The sequence below is a fragment of the Strigops habroptila genome, chromosome 14 (genome assembly GCF_004027225.2).
Source record: "Strigops habroptila isolate Jane chromosome 14, bStrHab1.2.pri, whole genome shotgun sequence".
Lineage (NCBI taxonomy): Eukaryota > Metazoa > Chordata > Aves > Psittaciformes > Psittacidae > Strigops > Strigops habroptila.
Window position 1 is genome coordinate 6589647 of NC_044290.2, and position 20014 is coordinate 6609660.

General features: G+C 40.5%; 1 protein-coding gene across 10 annotated transcripts; it reads left to right on the forward strand.

Moving 5' to 3' along the window:
- The first annotated feature begins 457 nt into the window (after nt 1-457).
- LUC7L3 (LUC7 like 3 pre-mRNA splicing factor) lies at nt 458-19795 on the forward strand. 10 transcript variants are annotated; one of them, XR_003994410.1, is made up of 14 exons: nt 458-767; nt 7455-7521; nt 8415-8454; nt 8662-8806; nt 10061-10135; nt 10225-10329; nt 11108-11269; nt 11745-12028; nt 12554-12714; nt 16001-16126; nt 17596-17736; nt 17842-17947; nt 18411-18476; nt 19325-19795. XR_003994410.1 is itself a non-coding variant. In XM_030506564.1 (13 exons), exons 1-12 carry the CDS (start codon nt 669-671, stop codon nt 18433-18435), a joined length of 1410 nt encoding a protein of 469 aa, XP_030362424.1. In that variant the 5' UTR covers nt 458-668; the 3' UTR covers nt 18436-18476; nt 19325-19795. The 10 variants fall into 10 exon arrangements, 6 of the variants coding, with proteins under 6 accessions (XP_030362424.1, XP_030362422.1, XP_030362423.1 ...); XR_003994411.1 differs by lacking the exon at nt 18411-18476; XR_003994408.1 differs by lacking the exon at nt 16001-16126 and having other exon boundaries at nt 18321-18476.
- The last annotated feature ends 219 nt before the right edge of the window (nt 19796-20014 follow it).

Consider the following 20014-nt stretch of genomic DNA (forward strand, 5'->3'; position numbering starts at 1 on the left):
GGGATGGGGCAGCCACAGCTTCTCTGGGCACCCTGTGCCAGCGCCTCAGCACCCTCACAGGGAAGAACTTCTGCCTAAGAGCTCACCTCAATCTCCTGTCTATTTAAACCCATTCCTCCTTGTCCTGTCACTCCATGCCCCTAAACCATGTAAACCTTGGACCCTGCTATGGCGCAGCAGGTCTGGGATAACCTCCCGCAGCTGCCCAGCCCCTCGTCCACCGCCTCCGGTCACAAGCAGCTCTGCCAAGCTCCACCGCAGCACCGTGTGCCCGGGCCGCGCCCCAGAGCCCTGACACCCCGGGGGCAGGACACTGGTGTCCCGCACCCCTGTCACACACCGCTGCAGCGTTCGTCTGCGGCGTTATTTGCCTCCTCGCACCCTAACCCTTCAGCGACCACCCACACGACGACACCCCGAGGCCGGGCCGCGGGAAAGCGACCGGCTCCGTCGCCGTTCTAACCCGCCGCCAGCCCCGGAGCCGTCCGCAGGCCCCGCGCTAGGCCGCAGAGGCGGTTAGGACGCGCGCGGTGCATTGTGGGCTGGGCGAGGAGCCGCGCCGCCATTTTGTCTCTGTCACCGTCCGCGGCGGCGGCGCGGTCGGTTCGGGAGGAGAGGCGGCGGCGGAGCCCGTGTTTGGTGAGGGGGGACTCGGCCAGGAAGACACCATGATATCGGCCGCTCAGCTCCTCGATGAGCTTATGGGCCGGGATAGAAACCTGGCCCCGGATGAGAAGCGCAGCAACGTGCGGTGGGACCATGAGAGCGTGAGTGAAGCGGAGCCTTCTCTCCCCCTCCCTCCTTCCTCGCCATCCCCCTCGCAGGGTTTTGTCGTAGCCGGGTGTGGGGCCGCGGCTGGGCTGCCGGCTTGGGATGAGGTGCCGGCCCCGGAGGGTGCTCCCCGGGCCTCGGCGCGGTGCGGGCCGGGCCGTTGGTGCGGGGCTGCGGGGCTGCTGCATGGCGGCCGCGGGGCGCGCTGGGCCCGGGCCGTTGCGCGGGAAGCTCGTTGAGCCTTAAAGCGAGGAGGAGCAACCCGGGTGTACGGCAGGGAGGAGGGTCCCGCCATAGCAAGGGTGTGCGAGAGGGTTTGCGCTGTTGTTTGGGCTGCTGGGAGGAGGGAGGCCTTGTGTTTGTGTTCGGCGTGTTCTGCACGGAGTGCCGATAAGCGGGAATAGCGGGGTTGTGAGAGGCCTGTTGGTGGCCGAGGTCTCCCATCTGTCGTGGGGAAGAAGGAAAATACTGTGTTGGGAGGCTGGTGGTGGGGGGATATACCCCCTTGCAGAATAGAGACCTGCTGGCGTGCACGGAGGGAGATAAGACAGACGTTAGTAGTTTGGAAGACAAATGTCTCTGGATCTCTTCCTGAGTGTCGTATTGGGGGAGGAAACAGAAGGATACAGACATACTGACTGCACTGTCTGGAGGTTGTAGCACAAGGAAGAACCATAACACTTTTGAAACTGAGGATTTTGCTAAGAAAAGCTTGATTTTTCTGTACTTAGCCAAAGGAATTCTGCAGCTCCTGAGGGGGGACTAACCTCAACAGTACTATTGTTTAGTAGTACTTACGTATTTTTTTGTTAATGTGGTGATTCATTAATTTTCTGCAATAAACTCAAGACATTATTATTATTACTACTATTACTATTGTTTTCTCCTCCCCGAGTGAGGTTGCGCTTTATTGAATGATGGCTTTTAGTGACATCCATTGTAGTAATTTCACAAGAAATCAACAGTAGCTATGAAGCTGCTATAGCTACTTCTTTGGGGAAGGTGAACATGCTGCTGAAATACTTGCCCTTCTCCTCCCCCCCATTCATTATATATTTTTTAAGTTACAGCATAGTATATGTTAGAAGAAAATGTCGCAGCTACAGTAGTTTGTCTGCTACCTGTGGGATTGGTGTTTCTGTGGTTTTAGCTGCATAAAGCATTTAGCTCCTCCCCCTTTAGCATTTTCTTGGAATGCTGTTAAATTTCCCCCCTGTTTGAAAAATCATAGAATAGTTTGGGTTGGAAAGGACCTTAAGATCATCCAGTTCCACCCCCCCTCCAGTGGGCAGGGACACCTCACACTAGATCATGTCACCCAAGGCTCTGTCCAACCTGGCCTTGAACACTGCGAGGGATGGAGCATTCACCACTTCTCTGGGCAACCCATTCCAGTGCTTCACCACCCTCACAGTAAAGAACTTCTTCCTTATATCTAACCTGAACTTCCCCTGTTTAAGTTTGAACCCGTTACCCCTTGTCCTGTCACTACAGTCCCTGATGAATACTGCTCTATAGGTAGGCTGTGCATGTCAGGAGGAAATTGTGAGTTCAGCAAATTTTCATGACCTTCTTAATGTCTTTTTAGATTTCCCTTATTAATCCAATGTCATCATTCAGTTAGGTGTCCAGTTACATATTTTCTTTTGGTTCTGAACTCAAGGAGGAGTTGTTCAGCTTTGGACATACGAAGTAAATGGCTCGAGCCATGTTGGTCCAGGTAGAATAGATAAGGGGATTGTTTTGATTTATTTCATAAGATGGGAAAGATTCCCCATGCCCATTTTCTTTAATCAAGTTCAGATTACTTTCTTCATCTTCAGATGAGCAATTTTTTTTTCCATTTTAGGCTGAAGAGAGAGACTACAGGACTCTGTCTATAAACTGTTCAGTTTTGTTGTTATAGAAACAGGGCCTTGTCTCTTCTTCCCATTCCTCTGCTGGCAGTTGGGAAAGGGGAGAGCTCTCCATGTCTAAGGCCAGTGGGAAACTCACAGGCTTAGGGTTGAGCTTCAGTCTTGCAGGAACTGCTGCCGTTTGCTCTGGTCCTGCTTTTATTTATGAAGTGTGTAGGGCCATAATTAAATGTAACCTCTTTGAAAGGAATGTTTTCATGGATTCTCATAGTCAAGTTCCTACTGCCAAGTTCATTACAAAAAATTCACTGCTGTTAAAACATGTGTTTCAGTTTGACTTCCTGCATTACCTAAAGATGAAATCTGCAATGTTGATGTGTTTTATAAGACATAACATGCAGATAAGGTAGTAACATCAGGTACTAACATTAACTCATCTACTTGACTGCTGTTTTGCTTTTCAGATGACATGCATATGCTAATGTCATTTCTTGTAGGATTAGACATATGAATCTATGGCCTTTTCAACGTAAACGTGTCCTCATACCAAAGCTTAGGATTTTGTATTGCATTCCATCAGTTTCAGCTATGGAAAGTTATCAAAACAGGTTCATCTCTATTTTATTGTTTGTAAATTGCATCTGGGTGGCTGTCAAAAACTATATGGAAGATGCAATGAGACACAAGACAGTGGAAGTTGAAGGCGTGGAGGCAGAGTGTGTGATAGCTGAGCATTTATTTGCACTTCTAATGAAACAGATTGATCATGTATTGTAAAGCCTTTTGCAGGGCTTAAGTTCTTTAAAACTTTGACATGATTAAAGCCTTTAATCTTAAAAAATTGAAATCCTGCTTGCTTTGTATTGCAGTGTTGCAGCATGTCCTTAGATGATCAATTCTAGTTTTGGCATAAAGGCTTTCTCGTTTGTATGCAGGAGGAAATTATTAGTATCATATATTTTAATCTTTATGCTTACTGTCATACCCATAGACAAGGTATATTTCTGGAACAGTAAATTTACTGATTCATGCATTCTTGCTTTAGTACGCCACTGATACAAAACAAGTTCACATGGAAACACGATTGTGTAAGAGTTCAGAGGCTGTTCTGTAGCACAAGAAAGCCCAGCATTGACTACCCCATGCTTCCTGGAAGGCTTTGAGATTGGGATGGTTCCTTCAAGGAAAACTCAATGTTTTCAGAAAGTGGGGAGGGGTGGAGAGCTGTTGGGGACAAATGACTTTGAGCAGTTATTTCCAATAGGAATGCAGTTCCTCCAAATGTAGGTTCTGTATTTAAAATATTGGCTATTTATGGTGTGTTAACACTTCTCATTTTTTTTTATGCCAAAGACCTAAATTGGTTTGCATCTTGATAGCATCTCAGGGCTTAATCCTCCACAGGATGAGGGGGGGAGGACTTTACTGGAAGAAAGTTTGTAATGGAAGGTTATCTCTAAGAGTGGGGTTTAGGAGGAGGCCTTAGGTTTCTTTGGGTTTGGGTGGGTGAGCATTGCTGTCTGGTGCATGTAGACTTTAATGGTTTCAAAGAACTCATCTAAATGAAGGAATTTGATAGTTTTTTGGTGTATGAACCACAGCTTGCTGAATTTTATTCTCAGCCTTTTTACTAGTTGTCGTCTTCCTAAAGGAATTTGCTTACAGAATTGTTAATTACAGTTACACTGATACTTCTCTATCAGTAAATAATTTCTTGCAGAAGAGAAACACGTTAGTGTAGAAGTGTTAATGATATGGAGCTGTCAATACTTTCTTTATATAGAAAGGCTTTGTCTTGGTTCACAGACTCTGGAGGAGGTAGCCGTTCTTGCTGTTGCTTAAGTCAACTTCGAGGTGAAGGATACTCCCTTCCCACCTCCAGGAGATCTCAAGGATTAGCGAAATTGAGATGAAGAGTGGAAAGTTCCAAGCGTCTATCAGTATTTGTTCTAGTGTCTTACCGAAATGTGAGACCCTAAAGCCTTTGAGGCACAAGCGATGGCTAATCCTGCTGCAATAGTTTGACAGTAACATTCCTCTCTTACACCTTTTTGGTAGTGGAGTTGTCAGAATAATTTGGCAAAAAGGACTAAGTGCTTGTATCCCCCCTAATTCCACGATTCTAAACTGCTTATTGCCCTTTCCTTCGAATAGGGAACGTACTTCCATACTACTTCTGACTTGCGCTAAGTGCAGCGATGTGATAAGCCGTGGGTTAGTGGTGCTGTTTGAAGCATATCACCTCTGTTTCAGTGCTTTAATGGCTCAGTAATGCTTCAGCTGTGTCTTGGCCCTCTCTGTTAGCACTTATCACTGATTACTCAAGATGGACTGTAAGTGCAGCTGACTGGCATCTCCAGCCTGTCAAGGCACAGGTACCACAGGGGGAGGCTAGGCCAAAATGAGAATTTTCACAATTCTGCAAGATTCTGTCAAGTAATATTTTTCTGTTCAAGTGAAATCAGTTGCAGAACGTAATGACATAGGTAAGGCAGAGGGAGAAAATTGCTGCAAACAATAGTCTGGTCCACTCTAATGTATTTCTCTGCAGGCTGCTGCTTAGGAGAGAATGTCAAGTAATTCACTAGGTGCCATAGCAACCAGAACCAGGCAGGAGAAAACTACTGCAGTTTCTGTCTGTGTATGAGGGTTTGGTTTTGTTTTGATTTTGTTTTGGTTTTTAATATATCTGAATAATTAATACAATGTGTCACGTATGTTTAAGCTGCATATTTTAGTATTGGTTACTACTCTTTTTGGCTGTAACTATCAGCTCATAAGGAGAGGCTTTTCCTAGCAGTGCTGCGTCATAAAATCATTTTTATTACTTCTGGTGTTGGTTTTCTGGTTTAATTAATTATACTTTTGCCTCTTAATAACTTTTATTTTGCTTCTTTTATTGCTACTTGTTTCAAAACTGTTACAGGCCAGTTTATCTAGGTCTTGAGCTGACAGAAGTTCTACAACTCTTTTTACATCATAAAATGCTCAAAGTAGTAGTATTGTGATTTGTATGTCTTATGAAATTGGTTAACCCATCCCTGAGGTTTTTGGGGGGGAAATGCCTTTTCACTGATCCTAGCACTTTGATGGGAAGATGAGAAAATGGAGGAGAAAGAGAATGTAGAGAGAAATTGTATTTCTATTGACTAGTACAGAAATTCATCCCAGAGACTGCTCTCTTGAAACAACTTGCTATTAAAAGAAGAGATACTGCAGCTTTCAGAGAACAGAGCAGACTCTGAAACCAGATTTTTGTCCAGTAGCTTTCTCCTTGCTTCCTGAGAAAGAAAAACATGTGTGGTGTTTTCATAACTATTCTTGATAAGTTGCTTCATATGAGTGCCACAGTGTCCTAACCAGAGAAGTATTCCAATTGTATAATAAGAGATGTTTTGCTTTTTGTGTCCTTGGCTTAGTAGAAAGCTTGGTTGTTTTTCTGTGTAATCTGCAAAGCAGTCAGTACTGTTTTAACTTCCATAGTCTGTTTTTCAGTCTGGCAGCACAGAAAAATAAGTCAGACTGATCTAATTTGATTAGTTGGCGTCTCAGGCATTTCAGTGGGGTGTTGGTGTGGGTTAGGTTTTGGGCTTCTTCACCCCCATTTGTTAAAATGCTTCAAAATGCAGCTTAGAAATAGTATATCACAAATATTTTGCCCACACCGCACGCGAGAGTACGAGAACTAGGCTGTAATGTACAGTAGCAGCTATTAATTTGCCAAATATTAGAGACTGGTGTAACATAAAAGAGATGATAGAAGAATGTCCAGGCTAGTTTTGGATTGACACTTCAGTTAGTTAATGGCAATCACATCCAGGGGAAGGGTCTATTGAAGACTTTGTTGTTTAAGATTCTTCATGAAGTTAGGGGTGAAAGTATTCCTGATTTTTATGTTTTTGTCTGTCCTGATGGATAGACAGGAGATATTTCTGTGTTAGGAACTTCAAGAACTGACCAACTTGACTAGCTAAGCCCATGCTCATGAGTGAGGGTGATAATCTTTTTAACCAAAGCTGTTTTTATCCCGTCATATGTTAAGTATTTACTGGCTAGACTAACAGTTGGGGTTTTTTCTGTTATAAGAAAGAACCTGGCTTCCTAATTTAAAAATAGGTTATGTAGAAACAAAACAAACCCTTTCTTAGTTGGCAGGAAACCAAGTTAAAATCAATGTCTTCTCTGTCTGCCTAAAGAGGTACAGTGTCTCTTTGCCTATCATTCTTAAAGTAGGGATTTTTAAAAGCATTGGAATGGGGAAGCTTTCGGATAGTTATTGTATGTGATCTTAAATCTTGTAACTGGCATCAGCATCCTTGAGGCAGTACCTGATGTTTGAATGCTGATGGCTCATGTTCTCCTGGCCAGTAGCATTGACAAAGTGAAGGCTGAACATGGTTACTATGGGCAAGCTAAGAGGAACTTGCTCTCATGCTTCCATGGCAGACATACTCAACCCTTGTAGGATATCATGGTTAAGGAACTGTAACTTGATATTAGTTAATTCTGATTAAATTTCTTTGGAAATATCAAATGATATCTTTTGTATGTACAAATAGATGACACTTTCCTGTAATCTTAAATATTTAGCAGTAGAATTAAGAAATACTATTATTGCAATGGAAAGTAAGATTTTTGGTCTTTTGTCATTAAGATGCACATGGTGGCGCTTACTGCTACCAAGTAACACAAATGTGCAAAACACTCAGAAATTTTTCAGTGTACAAAGGGGGTTTTTCTGCTGAATTTTAAAGAATAGAAGTGATTACCTAAAATTGACAATTCGAGAGTTAAAAAAGTGATGCCTGTTTCTTTCTCCTCTGTCAGGTTTGTAAATACTACCTTTGTGGCTTTTGCCCAGCCGAATTATTTACAAACACCCGTTCTGATCTAGGTAAGTCTTGTCATTTCCATTAACTTACGTGGAATTACAGTTGAACTTTTTGCAAAGTAGATATTTGTTGTGTAATGCTCTGTCAAAACACTTTGAAAATAAGCTTTTTTATTAAAGGATTGCCAGTGATATAGTATGTTAAGAGCAATATTTATTCCAGATCCTACTTCCTCTAAGTGAAAAAATCGTCGAATCATAGAACTTTTAATTAAGACTTATTTTTGTAGCGTTATACGTTATTGAGCTTCTTTACTTTAGAAACTCATTTACTGTAGTAGTTACAACTGAAGGCCATCTCTAAATTACTAGTAGTTTTCAAGTGATGGTATGTGGACAACGTGTAGTTAGGAGACGGTAAGTAGGAAAAACATGTTTCTTGTCTTAGCATTAATTTCCAAGTCCACGGGAGAGTTTGATGGGCTGGGGGAGATGGGAAATTTTAATGTGACTGCCTTCATGAACTGAGGCCTCACACCTCCTAATTTTACTCTGAAGATCAAGGTTCTAAGTAGCCAGTTTATTACAGAGAGCACTGTCTGGAGTTTAGAAAGTGCTTGCTGAAATTACCCTTCCTATATAATTTTTAATTCTCTTTTTGAGGCCCCAGGTGTTTAAGGTATTATTTCTGTAGTCTTACCCGTGTAAAACTTGATCTGGAAATTGTATTTTCTATGTCACTCAGAATCTCCTTTGGTTTTATAATTACTAAACCATATTGGCATTCTTTTTCTTTAATGTGTCTCTCAAACTCCAAGCAAAGGAAGCAGAAAGGCAGGCATAAAAGTCCTTGGGAAGTGTTTAATAGCTCTCTCCTATCGTGGTGCACAAATGCTGATGAAATGTGAATACACCGTTCAGGAATGCAAGCTTAAAACTTTATGTGGTCTTTTTAGGTCCTTGTGAAAAAATACATGATGAAAACCTACGTAAACAGTAAGTATGTCGTTGATATGTTAATGCAAGTAGTGTTTCTAGTGTGCTTGAAATTTCTTGAAGGCACCCCACCATGAGAAACTAACTGCTTTTTCTGTATATTATTCTCTTACCTTGAGCAAAAATTTATAACACTGCAGGTTTTGTTGTTTGTTTTTCATATATTCTGGATTGACCTGAGCTTTCATTTTAAATATATTTTACCAGGTATGAGAAGAGTTCTCGTTTTATGAAGGTGGGCTACGAAAGAGACTTCTTACGCTATTTACAGAGCTTACTGGCAGAGGTAGAACGCAGGATTCGAAGAGGCCATGCTCGATTGGCACTGTCACAGAATCAACAGTCTTCTGGGGTGAGTCTGGAAGAATTACTGAGGCAATTTTTCCTCTAGCTAGTGTCTTTATGTTCTCTTCACCTTGTCTCATCAGGTAAAATACATTGTTTTCCAGAAGATTCCCATTAAATAAGTCTGTTAAGCCATTTACCAGCAAACTGCATCTGGCCTTAATGGACAAGCCAAGTGGCTTTGCAGTCAGCAGCAGTCCCTCTCTGTTTTCCCCGCCTCTGTTTCCTCAGAATCAGTATCTGTTCTCCACCCTGGAAATCCTGTTAACCTCAGTTTACCTTCTCACCCTTAGTTGTTCTTCCCCTCCACTAGTAAGCTGTATCATGGTGATAGAGCTGAAGTAGGACAGTACTGGGTTTTTCAGCGGCTGATGGAGCTAAATCCCCATGTTAGCTGCCACACTTATGCAATAGCCTCTTCCTGCTCCAGCACCACCATTGGCAGGCAATGATGGGATCGCAGGAGTTTGAGAGAACTGTTTCTGTGCAGTTTTTCTCAGTTCCAAGTGCTAAAGAGCTGTTAATGGGAAGCTTAAACTGGGAGAAATATTTTACATGTTTACTCCACTTGTTTTTTCTCAACCACTGCTGGATTCGGAGCAGTGACTGTGGCCTGCACTCTGTTTCATGACTGCTAGGGTAACCTTGCTCCTTCTTGCTGCCCCAATTAATTGTTCTGTGCACAGTCCAGTTGCTTCAGAAGGAGCTGTGGACAGTATCCGCTCAAGAGAGCTTATTGGCTGTGGAGTAGAGCAAAGGTTGGGGGGGAGGCAGATGTAAGTCTATTCCAGCAGCCTATAGAGGTTACACTGCCAACAAGTACTTCAGATGAAGTGAGATTCTTCTTGTATTTATGCTCAGAAGTTAAAATTTCAGAGCCCACAGAACTGGAGTGTCTGAAAAGATAACATAATAGCTGCATGGCAGTTTCAGAGTTTAAATTTAGGACTTTGAATTCAGATGTCTTACCTTTTATGGGCCAGGGCCTTGAATGTTTTTGTTGATTTAGGAGGAATTAGTGTGACTAGAACTTGCTTCACTCAGCAGGAGTGGACTGAGCTGTGTTGAGGAGTGTTTTATGTTGGACTAGGCTATTATTAGTAGGACCTCATGGGAGAAGAGGCAGGAGGAGGTTATTCCTGAAGTGTCTCTGGAATATGAGAAGACATTAATGTGTTGTAAAGCTATTTTAACTAAAAAAGAAATCAAAAACCTAAACCAAAAGAAAATAAAGAAAAAAACCACTTATACTGTTTGGCAGGGAGCGGGACCCACTGGTAAAAATGAAGAGAAGATTCAGGTGTTAACTGACAAAATCGATGTACTGCTACAACAGGTAAGGTTTTCCTCCCCCCTCCAGCAGACACCTCTTGCTTTTGCTACTTGTTTAAAAATTACAGTTGATTTTTTTTAATTGTCTGTTAGATTGAAGAATTAGGTTCAGAAGGGAAGGTGGAAGAGGCACAAGGAATGATGAAGCTCGTTGAACAGTTAAAAGAAGAGAGAGAATTGCTGAGGTCTACAACTTCAGTAAGTAACGTTTGGAGTTCTGTCAGACTTACTTCAAAAGTTGGTGCAACACTACATTTATAATAACCTTGTCCTTACACTGAAGGCATGCAAGGTCTATGCAGAATTTATTAGACAATAACAGGGTGTTTAAATGTGTTAATCCAGTGTTAAAAAACTTTCTTTTCAAAGATTTTAAATGTTGCAGGCAACAGTGTTTGTGTCCATAGTACGTGATTCATGAACATGGCAAAGCAATAATCTCTTGGGTTTATGTTGAAATTTCAGTCTGTTTCTCGACTGCCTGTTGAAACAGTGAATTAATTTGACCACTGGCCTTTGGTGGTGAAGCCCAGCATTCCTTTTTGTGTTTCTTCACGGGCTATTTTAGCCTTTTCATTCCTCGAGACATATTCCATGGTTATTCTGCAACTCCAGACGTTTCAGTTGATGCCAAAGAAATCATCTTAGGAGAACACTGATTTTTGTTTTCCTTAATACTGAGCGTGCAAAAAAGCTGCAGATATGGCTATATACATACTAACCCTTTGCAGCGAGGAGTAAGGCTTGTTTTCTGTGTTCTCTAATTGACTCTTTCCTGGTTGCTTATGTGTAACGGGTGTATGCAGCCTCTTTGCCCTTTTCATCCTAGTAGGTGCAGTGCTGGAAGACAAAACACACCGATAAGATTTTCAGCTCTCTTTAGTGCCTAGGATTTGACAACAGTAACAATAAACCTCTTCACTGGCTTCTGTCTAAAACTTTCCTTTTTTCTTTATCAAATATTTTTCTTTTTCAGACAATTGAGAGCTTTGCAGCCCAAGAAAAGCAAATGGAGGTTTGTGAAGTTTGTGGAGCCTTTTTAATCGTAGGAGATGCACAGTCCAGGGTAGACGACCACTTGATGGGAAAGCAGCACATGGGTTATGCCAAAATAAAAGCTACAGTAGAAGATTTAAAAGTAAGTATCTCCTTCAGTTACTGAACAGTTACAAATTGCTTGGAGACTTTCTATGGTAAATAAAAGGCTGTCCAGTGGACTTTGTCAAGTGGGTGAAGTACACCAAAGATGGTATATAAAAATCAAATGGAGTCCTACACTTGCATGTTCAGCACTGTGTTTGCACTGACATTCTTTTTGTGTGTGATTACACTGGATATAATAAAGATGCAAATTCAGGTGGGACTTTTTTGTGGTTTTAGTAAAGAACTGTAGTGTGGCCTCTGTTCTTGTGAGAATGACAGGCAAAAGAGGTTCTGCAAGACAGAGGATTTCCATTTCAGGGATTTTAAAGTGTCGCTCTGTAGGCCATCCTTTGGAAAACTGAAGTATTTTAAAAGCTTAAGCTTCTAAGCTTCAGAATGTATGAAGTAAGTTATATTGGATGATTTCTCTTGAGCAATCTTCATTTCTTTCTGTGAACTTTTCTTTTAAGGAGAAGTTAAGAAAAAGAACAGAAGAACCTGACCGTGATGAAAGGTTAAAAAAAGAGAAACTAGAGCGAGAAGAGCGAGAGAAAGAAAGGGAACGGGAAAGAGAGGAGCGGGAAAGGAAGAGGCGACGGGAGGAAGAAGAAAAGGAAAAAGAGAGGGCTCGTGATAGAGAGAGACGTAAAAGGAGCCGTTCACGGAGTAGACATTCAAGCAGAACATCGGACAGAAGATGCAGCCGTTCACGAGACCACAAAAGATCAAGAAGCAGAGAAAGAAGACGAAGCAGGTACATGTGTGTGTGTGAATTTTCATGCAACTTCCCAAAATGTAAGAATCTCACAGGGAGTTGATGTGTCAGCCTGGGTCACATCACTGCTTTGTTAGCTTCACTGTGCTTATCTTTGAAGTGAAGATGTTATTTTACTGCTTTGAAGGATAAGTTCTTGCTGCCTGTTCACTGTCTTCTTTCAAGTTTTGGAAGTAGATGACACCATTGTGGTGGAAGAAGTCTTACAAGGGAGCTTTGAGTAGACAAATGCTCCCAGAGTAACAGGATCTTGCTTTTTCCTTAAGCTGGTCTTTAATTCATAGTAGTGGATGCTTTTAAGATGTGTGGTTGTATTTTGGGTAAATGAAGAAGGCGATATGAAGCCAGGTCTTACATACTGAGAAATACACAGTATGCTAAGGTTTGTTTTAAATACTGTTTTCTGCAAATAAATGGTGTATTAGAAAGTGCTGTAGTTTTACTACTGAGAAAATAACCAGCTGACATTCACATTCTTCTCTGCAATTTTCTCTGAATGTTAAGGAGTCGTGACCGAAGGAGAAGCAGAAGTCATGATAGATCAGAAAGAAAACATAGGTCTCGCAGCAGGGACAGGAGACGATCAAAAAGCCGGGAGAGGAAATCCTACAAGCACAGAAGCAAAAGCAGAGAGAGAGAACAAGACAGGAAGTCAAAAGAAAAAGGTATGTTTGTGTGAAGACTGAGTTTGTATCAAGTTCTGATCTTTCCCTAAAGTCTCAAAAGCTTTTAAATCTTTCAGTGGGTGACTGAAAGTTCTTCTTAGGATCAAATGAGATCTGGTTTTATAAGCTGTATATGTTGCTGTTAACCGATTTGAAGCATTTTGTTCATTCCAGTTATTGTTAATGCACGTGTGTGCATACGTACACCCCGGTGTCCACCTCTTGTTACAGCAGTTATTAAAAGCTTACCATTTTGTCTGCAAATTGTGTGGGGATTTTGTTGTATCTTAAGACCTGTTTATTATTCACCTTCAGAAAAACATAAGCCTGTAATCAGCTTTTCATAAGAGTGAATATTTACTATTCCTACTGTTAGCAGATATTTCTGTAATTACCCTTTGCTGGTACATGTTTTGTGGGAGATTGATAGCTGGGTTTTCACCTGTACCATCTATTACTTCTCTACACTATCATGTTGCCTTTATTTTCCTTTAACAGTGCTTTTTCTCTAATCTATGAATGCAGTCCAAGAGAAATCTTGCAGACTTTCTGTAATGCTCTAAATTACAATCTCATGCCCTCTCCCCAATGTCCTGCTCTTCTCCCCGTTCTTCCCCCTTGTGTTTTTGTTTTAATGAAGTGAGATTTGCTTTGTCAGTATTCAGGTGAGTCTCAAGGAATGCTCTATTAGTCCTTGGAATGCTTTTATAGCAGTTCATGCCACATACAACGTCATTGCTGATGACTCACTGCTTCACCAAAGGCTGGTGTCCAAAAGCTTTCCCTTTAGGTAGGATTAAAAAAAGCTGCACAGAGAACACTACAGATTCACATTCTGTGAAAAGACACTAATTCATTGTTATTGCTGAATTTCCCCCTTTAAAAGTCTTCTAGAGGAATGTAATACTAACTTCTGGCCTAAACTGCTGGCTCTGTTGGGGTGCTGCCTAATGCCCAGTCTGAAACAGCCGCCCCACTTCACTATTCGAGCTGACCGTCTGTAGTGGATGAAACAATCTGTTCTGTTTCTAAGGTACTCTTGAGGTTCTCTGGAATGAAAGGTGCTATGTGCATGTTTCTGGATTGCATAGGCCTGTTTGCCCTACCCTTACTTTTCCATATTTATCCAGCAGATCCCAAAATGTTGGTAATGCTTCATGTATTTTTCTTGCCTGACTTCCTTGGAGCATTTTCACTTTCCTGGTTTATACTGTGGTGCATCTTTAGTATCAATTCTTCTCTCGTTTTGCTTCGCCCTTTCCAAGCAAAGTGGTTTTTAGCTGCTTGCTTATTAGCAGTGGAACTGATGTTTAAACTCAGGTTCAGTATTGTAGCCTATATCTGTCCATCTGTTACTTTATTCCTACCTGATATTGTGCCCTTTTTGCCTACTTTCTGAACAGTTTTCTAGTACTTGGTCAATAATGTCCTATTCAGTATTCTGTGTGTATCTGTACATATAAATAACTGTGTTCTTATTTATTCAAATTTGGTCTGGTTTTGAGCTTAATGGCTTTTCAGTTCTTTCCTTAATCCTTCCATAAATAGAGGAACTAGAGAACTTTCTTCAGCATCTCATTATTTTTAGTTTTAACTTAACCAATTTCCTTGCTGGCTGTTTGATTTGCTGCTTGCTACTTTCTTCCTCCAGAAATAAGAACAGTGAGGTGATGCTATGAGCTGTGCTGAAAATTCTACCTGGGAAAATCAATTACTCTTTTTGACTATATGATCCTAACATTTGTAGAAGCACAAATAGGCCTTAGAGCAGGACTGTCATGCTGAAGAAGGTTGTGTTTTTCCCTTTGATGGGAAAATCTTTAATAAACAAAAGGAGGAAAACCCAAACCAGTAGTATTTAACAAGCAAGCATTGAATTTCTATGATGGAGCTGTAAACACCATTACATCCTCATGTTTGCAGTGTGGCATTGTAGGTAGGTAAGTAGTCAGCTTTAGAGGTTGATAGATCTGAAGCTGCTTACCTGCTCTATTGTTTCTACAAAAAGAAGTCATGCAGAAGTTAAGACTTATTGCAGTTACTGCTATTGGGAATGTTGGCTTCAGAATCTAATTTGCTTTATATCCAGCATTGATCAGCAATGAATAAAAGTAAGCAGCAAAGGCCTGGCTGTAACTCCTTATGGTATAGTGCCTTTCATCTTGCAATCTCGAACTGCTTTATAAACAGGAATCCCAACAGGACAAAAAGCAAGGCTCAGTTGCCCAAGACTTGCCTACAGTTACATATTAAATTAGTGCTGTACTTTGAAAATGCAGAAGTTTGGTTTCTTGTTCCTAAAATACTGTGGACTATAACAACCTTTAAGATTGTGAGAAAAAGGTATATGTAAAAATGGAGACACTTAATTCCTGACTCAAGTTTCAGGAACAGGGACACATTTGCTAAAGGAGGGAGCCACCAGCCATAAACAGCAGCCGAGCATTAGCTTAATATAAACCAGCAGAACACAACTAGTGTTCAAGTAACTAACTTCAGAGTAGGTGGAATAAATAGGGAGTTTCTTTAAGAAAACATCAGTTCTGCAAGTACCTTTATTTTATGAAGGGTTAGTGCTGAAACATGCCTTCAGACCACTTTAACTTGACTCTTTACCTTCCCTAATCTGGATTCATATACTTACATAAAGCAATAATATTTGTGATGGTGTTTTCTTGTTAGTGATTAAACCTAAGCAAGTACAGTCAGAACACCCCAACCCTCAGTAATACTGGATATTAGGTTTGACTGATGTTCTGCATTCACTGACCAGTAAAACCATTCACATTATCTTGGTATTTATTCTCACAAAATACATCTTAGTTGCCCACACAAACTCAATCAGAAAAATGTGCATGTGTTGAATCAGGAAGCAAAGTCAATATTGTGTGATTATACCTGATGGGTCCCATCTGAAATAATACCCCCAGTTTCAATGGGAAGCTAATTGTATGTGCTTCTAAAGAAAGAAATCTTACTAGTAGAAAATACAGAGGAGGAGCTTAACTGCTTGCAGATACTCTAGGAGTTGAAAGACTTTCAGTCATTGGACTATCTGTTGAGTACACTTTCTCAGTCCTGCTTGGCACACTGGAGGTTTGCTCTGGTAAACCTATTTGATTATTAAGGGTTTTAGAAGAGTCTCATCTTTCATACCCCAGTTTAATAGTAGGTTTTTACCCTTAAAATTACCCTTCCTGACCACATTCAAGAAACAAACAAGACAGAACAAAACCCTGCACACTGCACATCCATAGGGCTATTAAGATCTACCATATCTACATAGGACAGAAGATAAGATTATTGGGCTGACTACTAGTCCTCTGCGGGGAAACAAGACTACTATTCCTCAGTGGATCTACGTGTGCATCGGAGATACCTATAAGACACAAAAAGAAGACTTTTTAACAAGGTTAGTTAGAGTGCAAATCTACCTGCGGAGTTCAAAACCGAGGGCAGACAGATCCAAAATGACTAGTCCCTCAGTGAGCTTTTTGACCTTGGTGCCTGCTTCTTCCAGGCACCGTGCACTGGATGTGCTGCTTCAGGTGGAACCTCGGTAGTGGTGTTCCTTAGGCAGTTGCCCTCATTTCTGTGTGGGGGCTTCACCCCTCCCTTTGGTGCTCTGTTTTTAAACAAGTTGGGATGTTGCTTCTCTTTTAAAGCTTAATTTCTACTTTGTCTTCTGGAATATAAAAGTGTGTTCTGCCAGTCTAGGTGATCACGTTATTTAAAATAGCTTTGTCAGAGTGTTTGATCTGTGTGCTCCTGTGTCGGGGATATGATATGTTTATAGTATTCATTTTAATTGCCCGGCTAGCAGGGAATAATCAGAGAAGAGAGCATGAATGTTGTTCTATGTGGTGGCATCTGAGAGGTTGGGTTTTTGGGTTATCTTTTTTTTTCCTCTCCAAAGTGTCTTTCCCGATCAAAGGTTGACTGTCGTGGTGTGAAATAATACAGAAAGAATTGATATTTTTATGACATTTGCAAACACTGCATTTACAGATGAAGCACGCAGCTCTAATACTGAATGGTTTTGTTCCCATGGAAATGTTTTTCTGGCTTCCTTCCTTCTTTGAAGATGGTTGAGGAAAAGATGAGGTTTTCAGCACTGCAGCAGACTTTTCAGTCTGAAATTGTGGGGTCCTTCCCATCTTGCTGTTCCTTTGGCACTTTTTATCTACTTTCCAAACTGTCCCCCCCCTCCCCAGCCTTTTTAATAAGTGGGTTATAATTTCCTGCTGTTTTTATAAAATGGAGAATTAATAATGCTGACAATCATGTGCCAAACTGTGCAGTAAAGTTAGTTTTGATTGTCACTGTGATCCCCCCCTTCAAAGCTGGTGCTTAATGTTGTTTCCCCAAGTATTTGATTGTATGGGGTTGTTATATTTTGAATTGGCAAGTATTGATGTATTTGATAATGCAGTGGTGCATTGTCCCATTGTTCTTTTTGGATTCTCTCTCAAAGAGGTATATTTAATAATTGTGAAGCAAAGGTGGCCATACACATCCCACATTAAAACTTGGGGGGGGGAATAGGAGTCCCACAATAAGTAAGGAAGCCATGCACCATAATGATACATTTGCCTAACTTCTTGACTGCTTCTTTACCCCACTTTGTGTGTTTCAGCAGAGAGCTGAGTAGCTGCCTCTGTCCTTTCTCTTTTCCCCACCCTCTGCTGTCCCCTTTTACCCTTTTTTGGTACCCTCTCCATTCCAGCCTGGTAGTCTGAAGCCAGTTTCTATAACTTTTGGAATACTACTGTTATTGCTATAGAAAGTAATTGTCCCGTTTTTTTATGCAATATATATCTCACATGTGCAATGTTTTTTTTTTACTTTGAAATCCATGGTCAATGTCTTCTTTCATGGCAGAAAAGAGGGGATCTGATGATAAAAAAAGTAGTATGAAGTCCAGTAGTCGAGAAAAACAGAGTGAAGACACAAATACAGACTCGAAGGAGAGTGATACTAAGAATGAGGTCAATGGGACCAGTGAAGACATTAAATCTGAAGGTGACACTCAGTCCAATTAAAACTGATCTGATATGACCTCAGATCAGACAGAGGTAAGTGCATTATTTCAAACTTTGATTAGGGCTTTTTGTTACTGTTTAACAGTGCAGCGTAAGTATGCACAGATGAAGATGGAACTAAGCCAAGTAAGAAGACATACTAAAGCACCTTCTGAAGGAAAAGACAGTGTAGTCCTGCAAAACATTTTGAGGTACATTGTTTTGTCTCAGCTATTTTGTAGCAGCCTCGTGCCCCCCCATTAGTGTGCCTCTTGGGGACATATTTGTAATATAGTCACCATAGCAAAATTAATTTTCCTTTTTTTTTATTTTTTAGGGATTTTGTTCTCGTTTTTTAACAAAAAAAAAAAAAAGAAAAAAAGTTGAACTGTTTTTGTATTTAAGTCCATATTGTGTTGGTACATCAGCAGAACCTTTTGCTTTAATACTATAATATTTGAGGCACATGTTGGACTACTTTGTTTTCATATAAACTGCTAGTATTTCTTTGTCAAGGATGTTTCTAGTTTTTTTTTTTTTTGTTTTTTTTTTTTTTTTGCTTTATTGCCTTGCATTCTAATGCAGTTTGTTCTGTAACTCGAGAGCCAGTAGCATTGGATTGATGGAAGTGTAGGGTTTATGAATTATTGCAGCTGACTACCATACCTCACACAGCGTTGGTGTTGTGAGCGGCCCATGAAAAGCCAAATTAAAAATCAAGGATTCAGTCAAACTAAGCAGGTACTCATGCCAGGTACTCCTTTCTCTACCCACATCCATGTTTGAATGCTGTTGCCTGTAATCTTTAAGCTTACTGTTGTGTTTTTTTTTTTTTTTGATTTTCAAGATAGTGAAAAGGACCTTTTGTGTATTGTGTGAATACTGTAAAATCCGATGTTAACAGAATGGAATTTTCTTTCAACTGTGTGTAGGGATGCAGTGCTGCCCAGAATTAGATATCTTTAAAGAGTTTAAAATGCAATAAACACTACAGGTTACTTTCAGTGCAATTCAAGTCTTTAAGAGGTATGTGTTTAATATTTCCTACTGTGTAGGAGAAATTGCAGTCAGCCATAGTACAGAGATGTGGAATGGCTGATAACAGACTTCTAAGGCAAATTAAATACAGAGACAGATGCCACCACGTGATTACAATGTTCATGGCAATAATGTGTGCTGAAAAACTGGTTGCTGGAAGTGAAACAGCTAAACCCTAGGAAATACAGATACTGTATTAAAAGGAAAACTGGAAGGTTTTTCCTCACTCTTGACTTGGCTTTCTTACTCTTACAGAAGGTCTTTAGTTGTATTCCTCAAATAAGGAACTAACAATGGAGAGTTACAGCTGATAAATGAGCTTCCTGCAACATAATATGTTACTGTAGCTTCATTATTTATGCTGGGAACTCTTAAACACTTAATGTTGATTATTAAACCATTAATGCTACACTATTGCTTCTAAAGCCAGTCATGTTGACATCTCTGTAGAGTTAAGCTGACAGCTAACAACTGGGCCAATATATAGGAATGGCAACCAAATGCTCTTAATGCTGTCTAATTGTCTGTTTTCCCAAACTTTTGCATTATAGGACTACTCCATGAAGAGTCTGCGAAGACAGAGGAAGACAGCTTAAACTGAAGATCTGCTTTAAAATGAGGTGAAAGAAAGCTGTAGTGGCGTAGAAAAAATATAAAGTTGAGTTAGTATTTTTTGTTTTGTTTTGTTTTTTTTTTTATATATAAAAGATTTAATTCAGGACTGGTGTTTCCTCCCAGAGAGTTCAGAAAGATGTGTTGATAAGAGCACATATGCTACTGAGAATATAAGTCCTGTCTCCTTTTTCTTTTCTTTAAGACTTTTTAAGATAAGAAACCAACATAACGTGGCTTGCTCAGTGTTTAATTGCGAGTTTTCATTCTTGGACTTTAAAACACAAGAATAAATGTTTAGTATTTGTGTGAATCGAACTAAAACGGATCCCATTTTTACAACTAAGCTATTCCTAGCTTCTTGATATACGAGAAATGGAAATAAAGTATCTTTGAATTTCTGTTACAAAGCCGATTGTCTCTGTCATTGGACGTTTAATATTAAATAAGTTTCTTTCCTAATAAATCTACTCCTGTCTTCAAGCTTAGTCCATTAATTTGGATGCTTAGTTATTCTGTGGTGTTTGTGGGTTTGGGGTCGGTTTGGTGCCATTCCTTAGTATTTGAGTTTCAGGCTCAATTTTTCAGCAGCTAAATGGCTGTTGGAGTCTGTGTCTCCTAAAACTTGA

Coding starts and splice junctions, on each gene's coding strand:
- LUC7L3 (XM_030506561.1), top strand. CDS start 669: ATGATATCGGCCGCTCAGCTCCTCGATGAGCTTATGGGCCGGGATAGA. Junction 7,522..8,414: donor AAACACCCGTTCTGATCTAG/GTAAGTCTTGTC, acceptor TGGTCTTTTTAG/GTCCTTGTGAAAAAATACAT. Junction 10,330..11,107: donor TGCTGAGGTCTACAACTTCA/GTAAGTAACGTT, acceptor TTTCTTTTTCAG/ACAATTGAGAGCTTTGCAGC.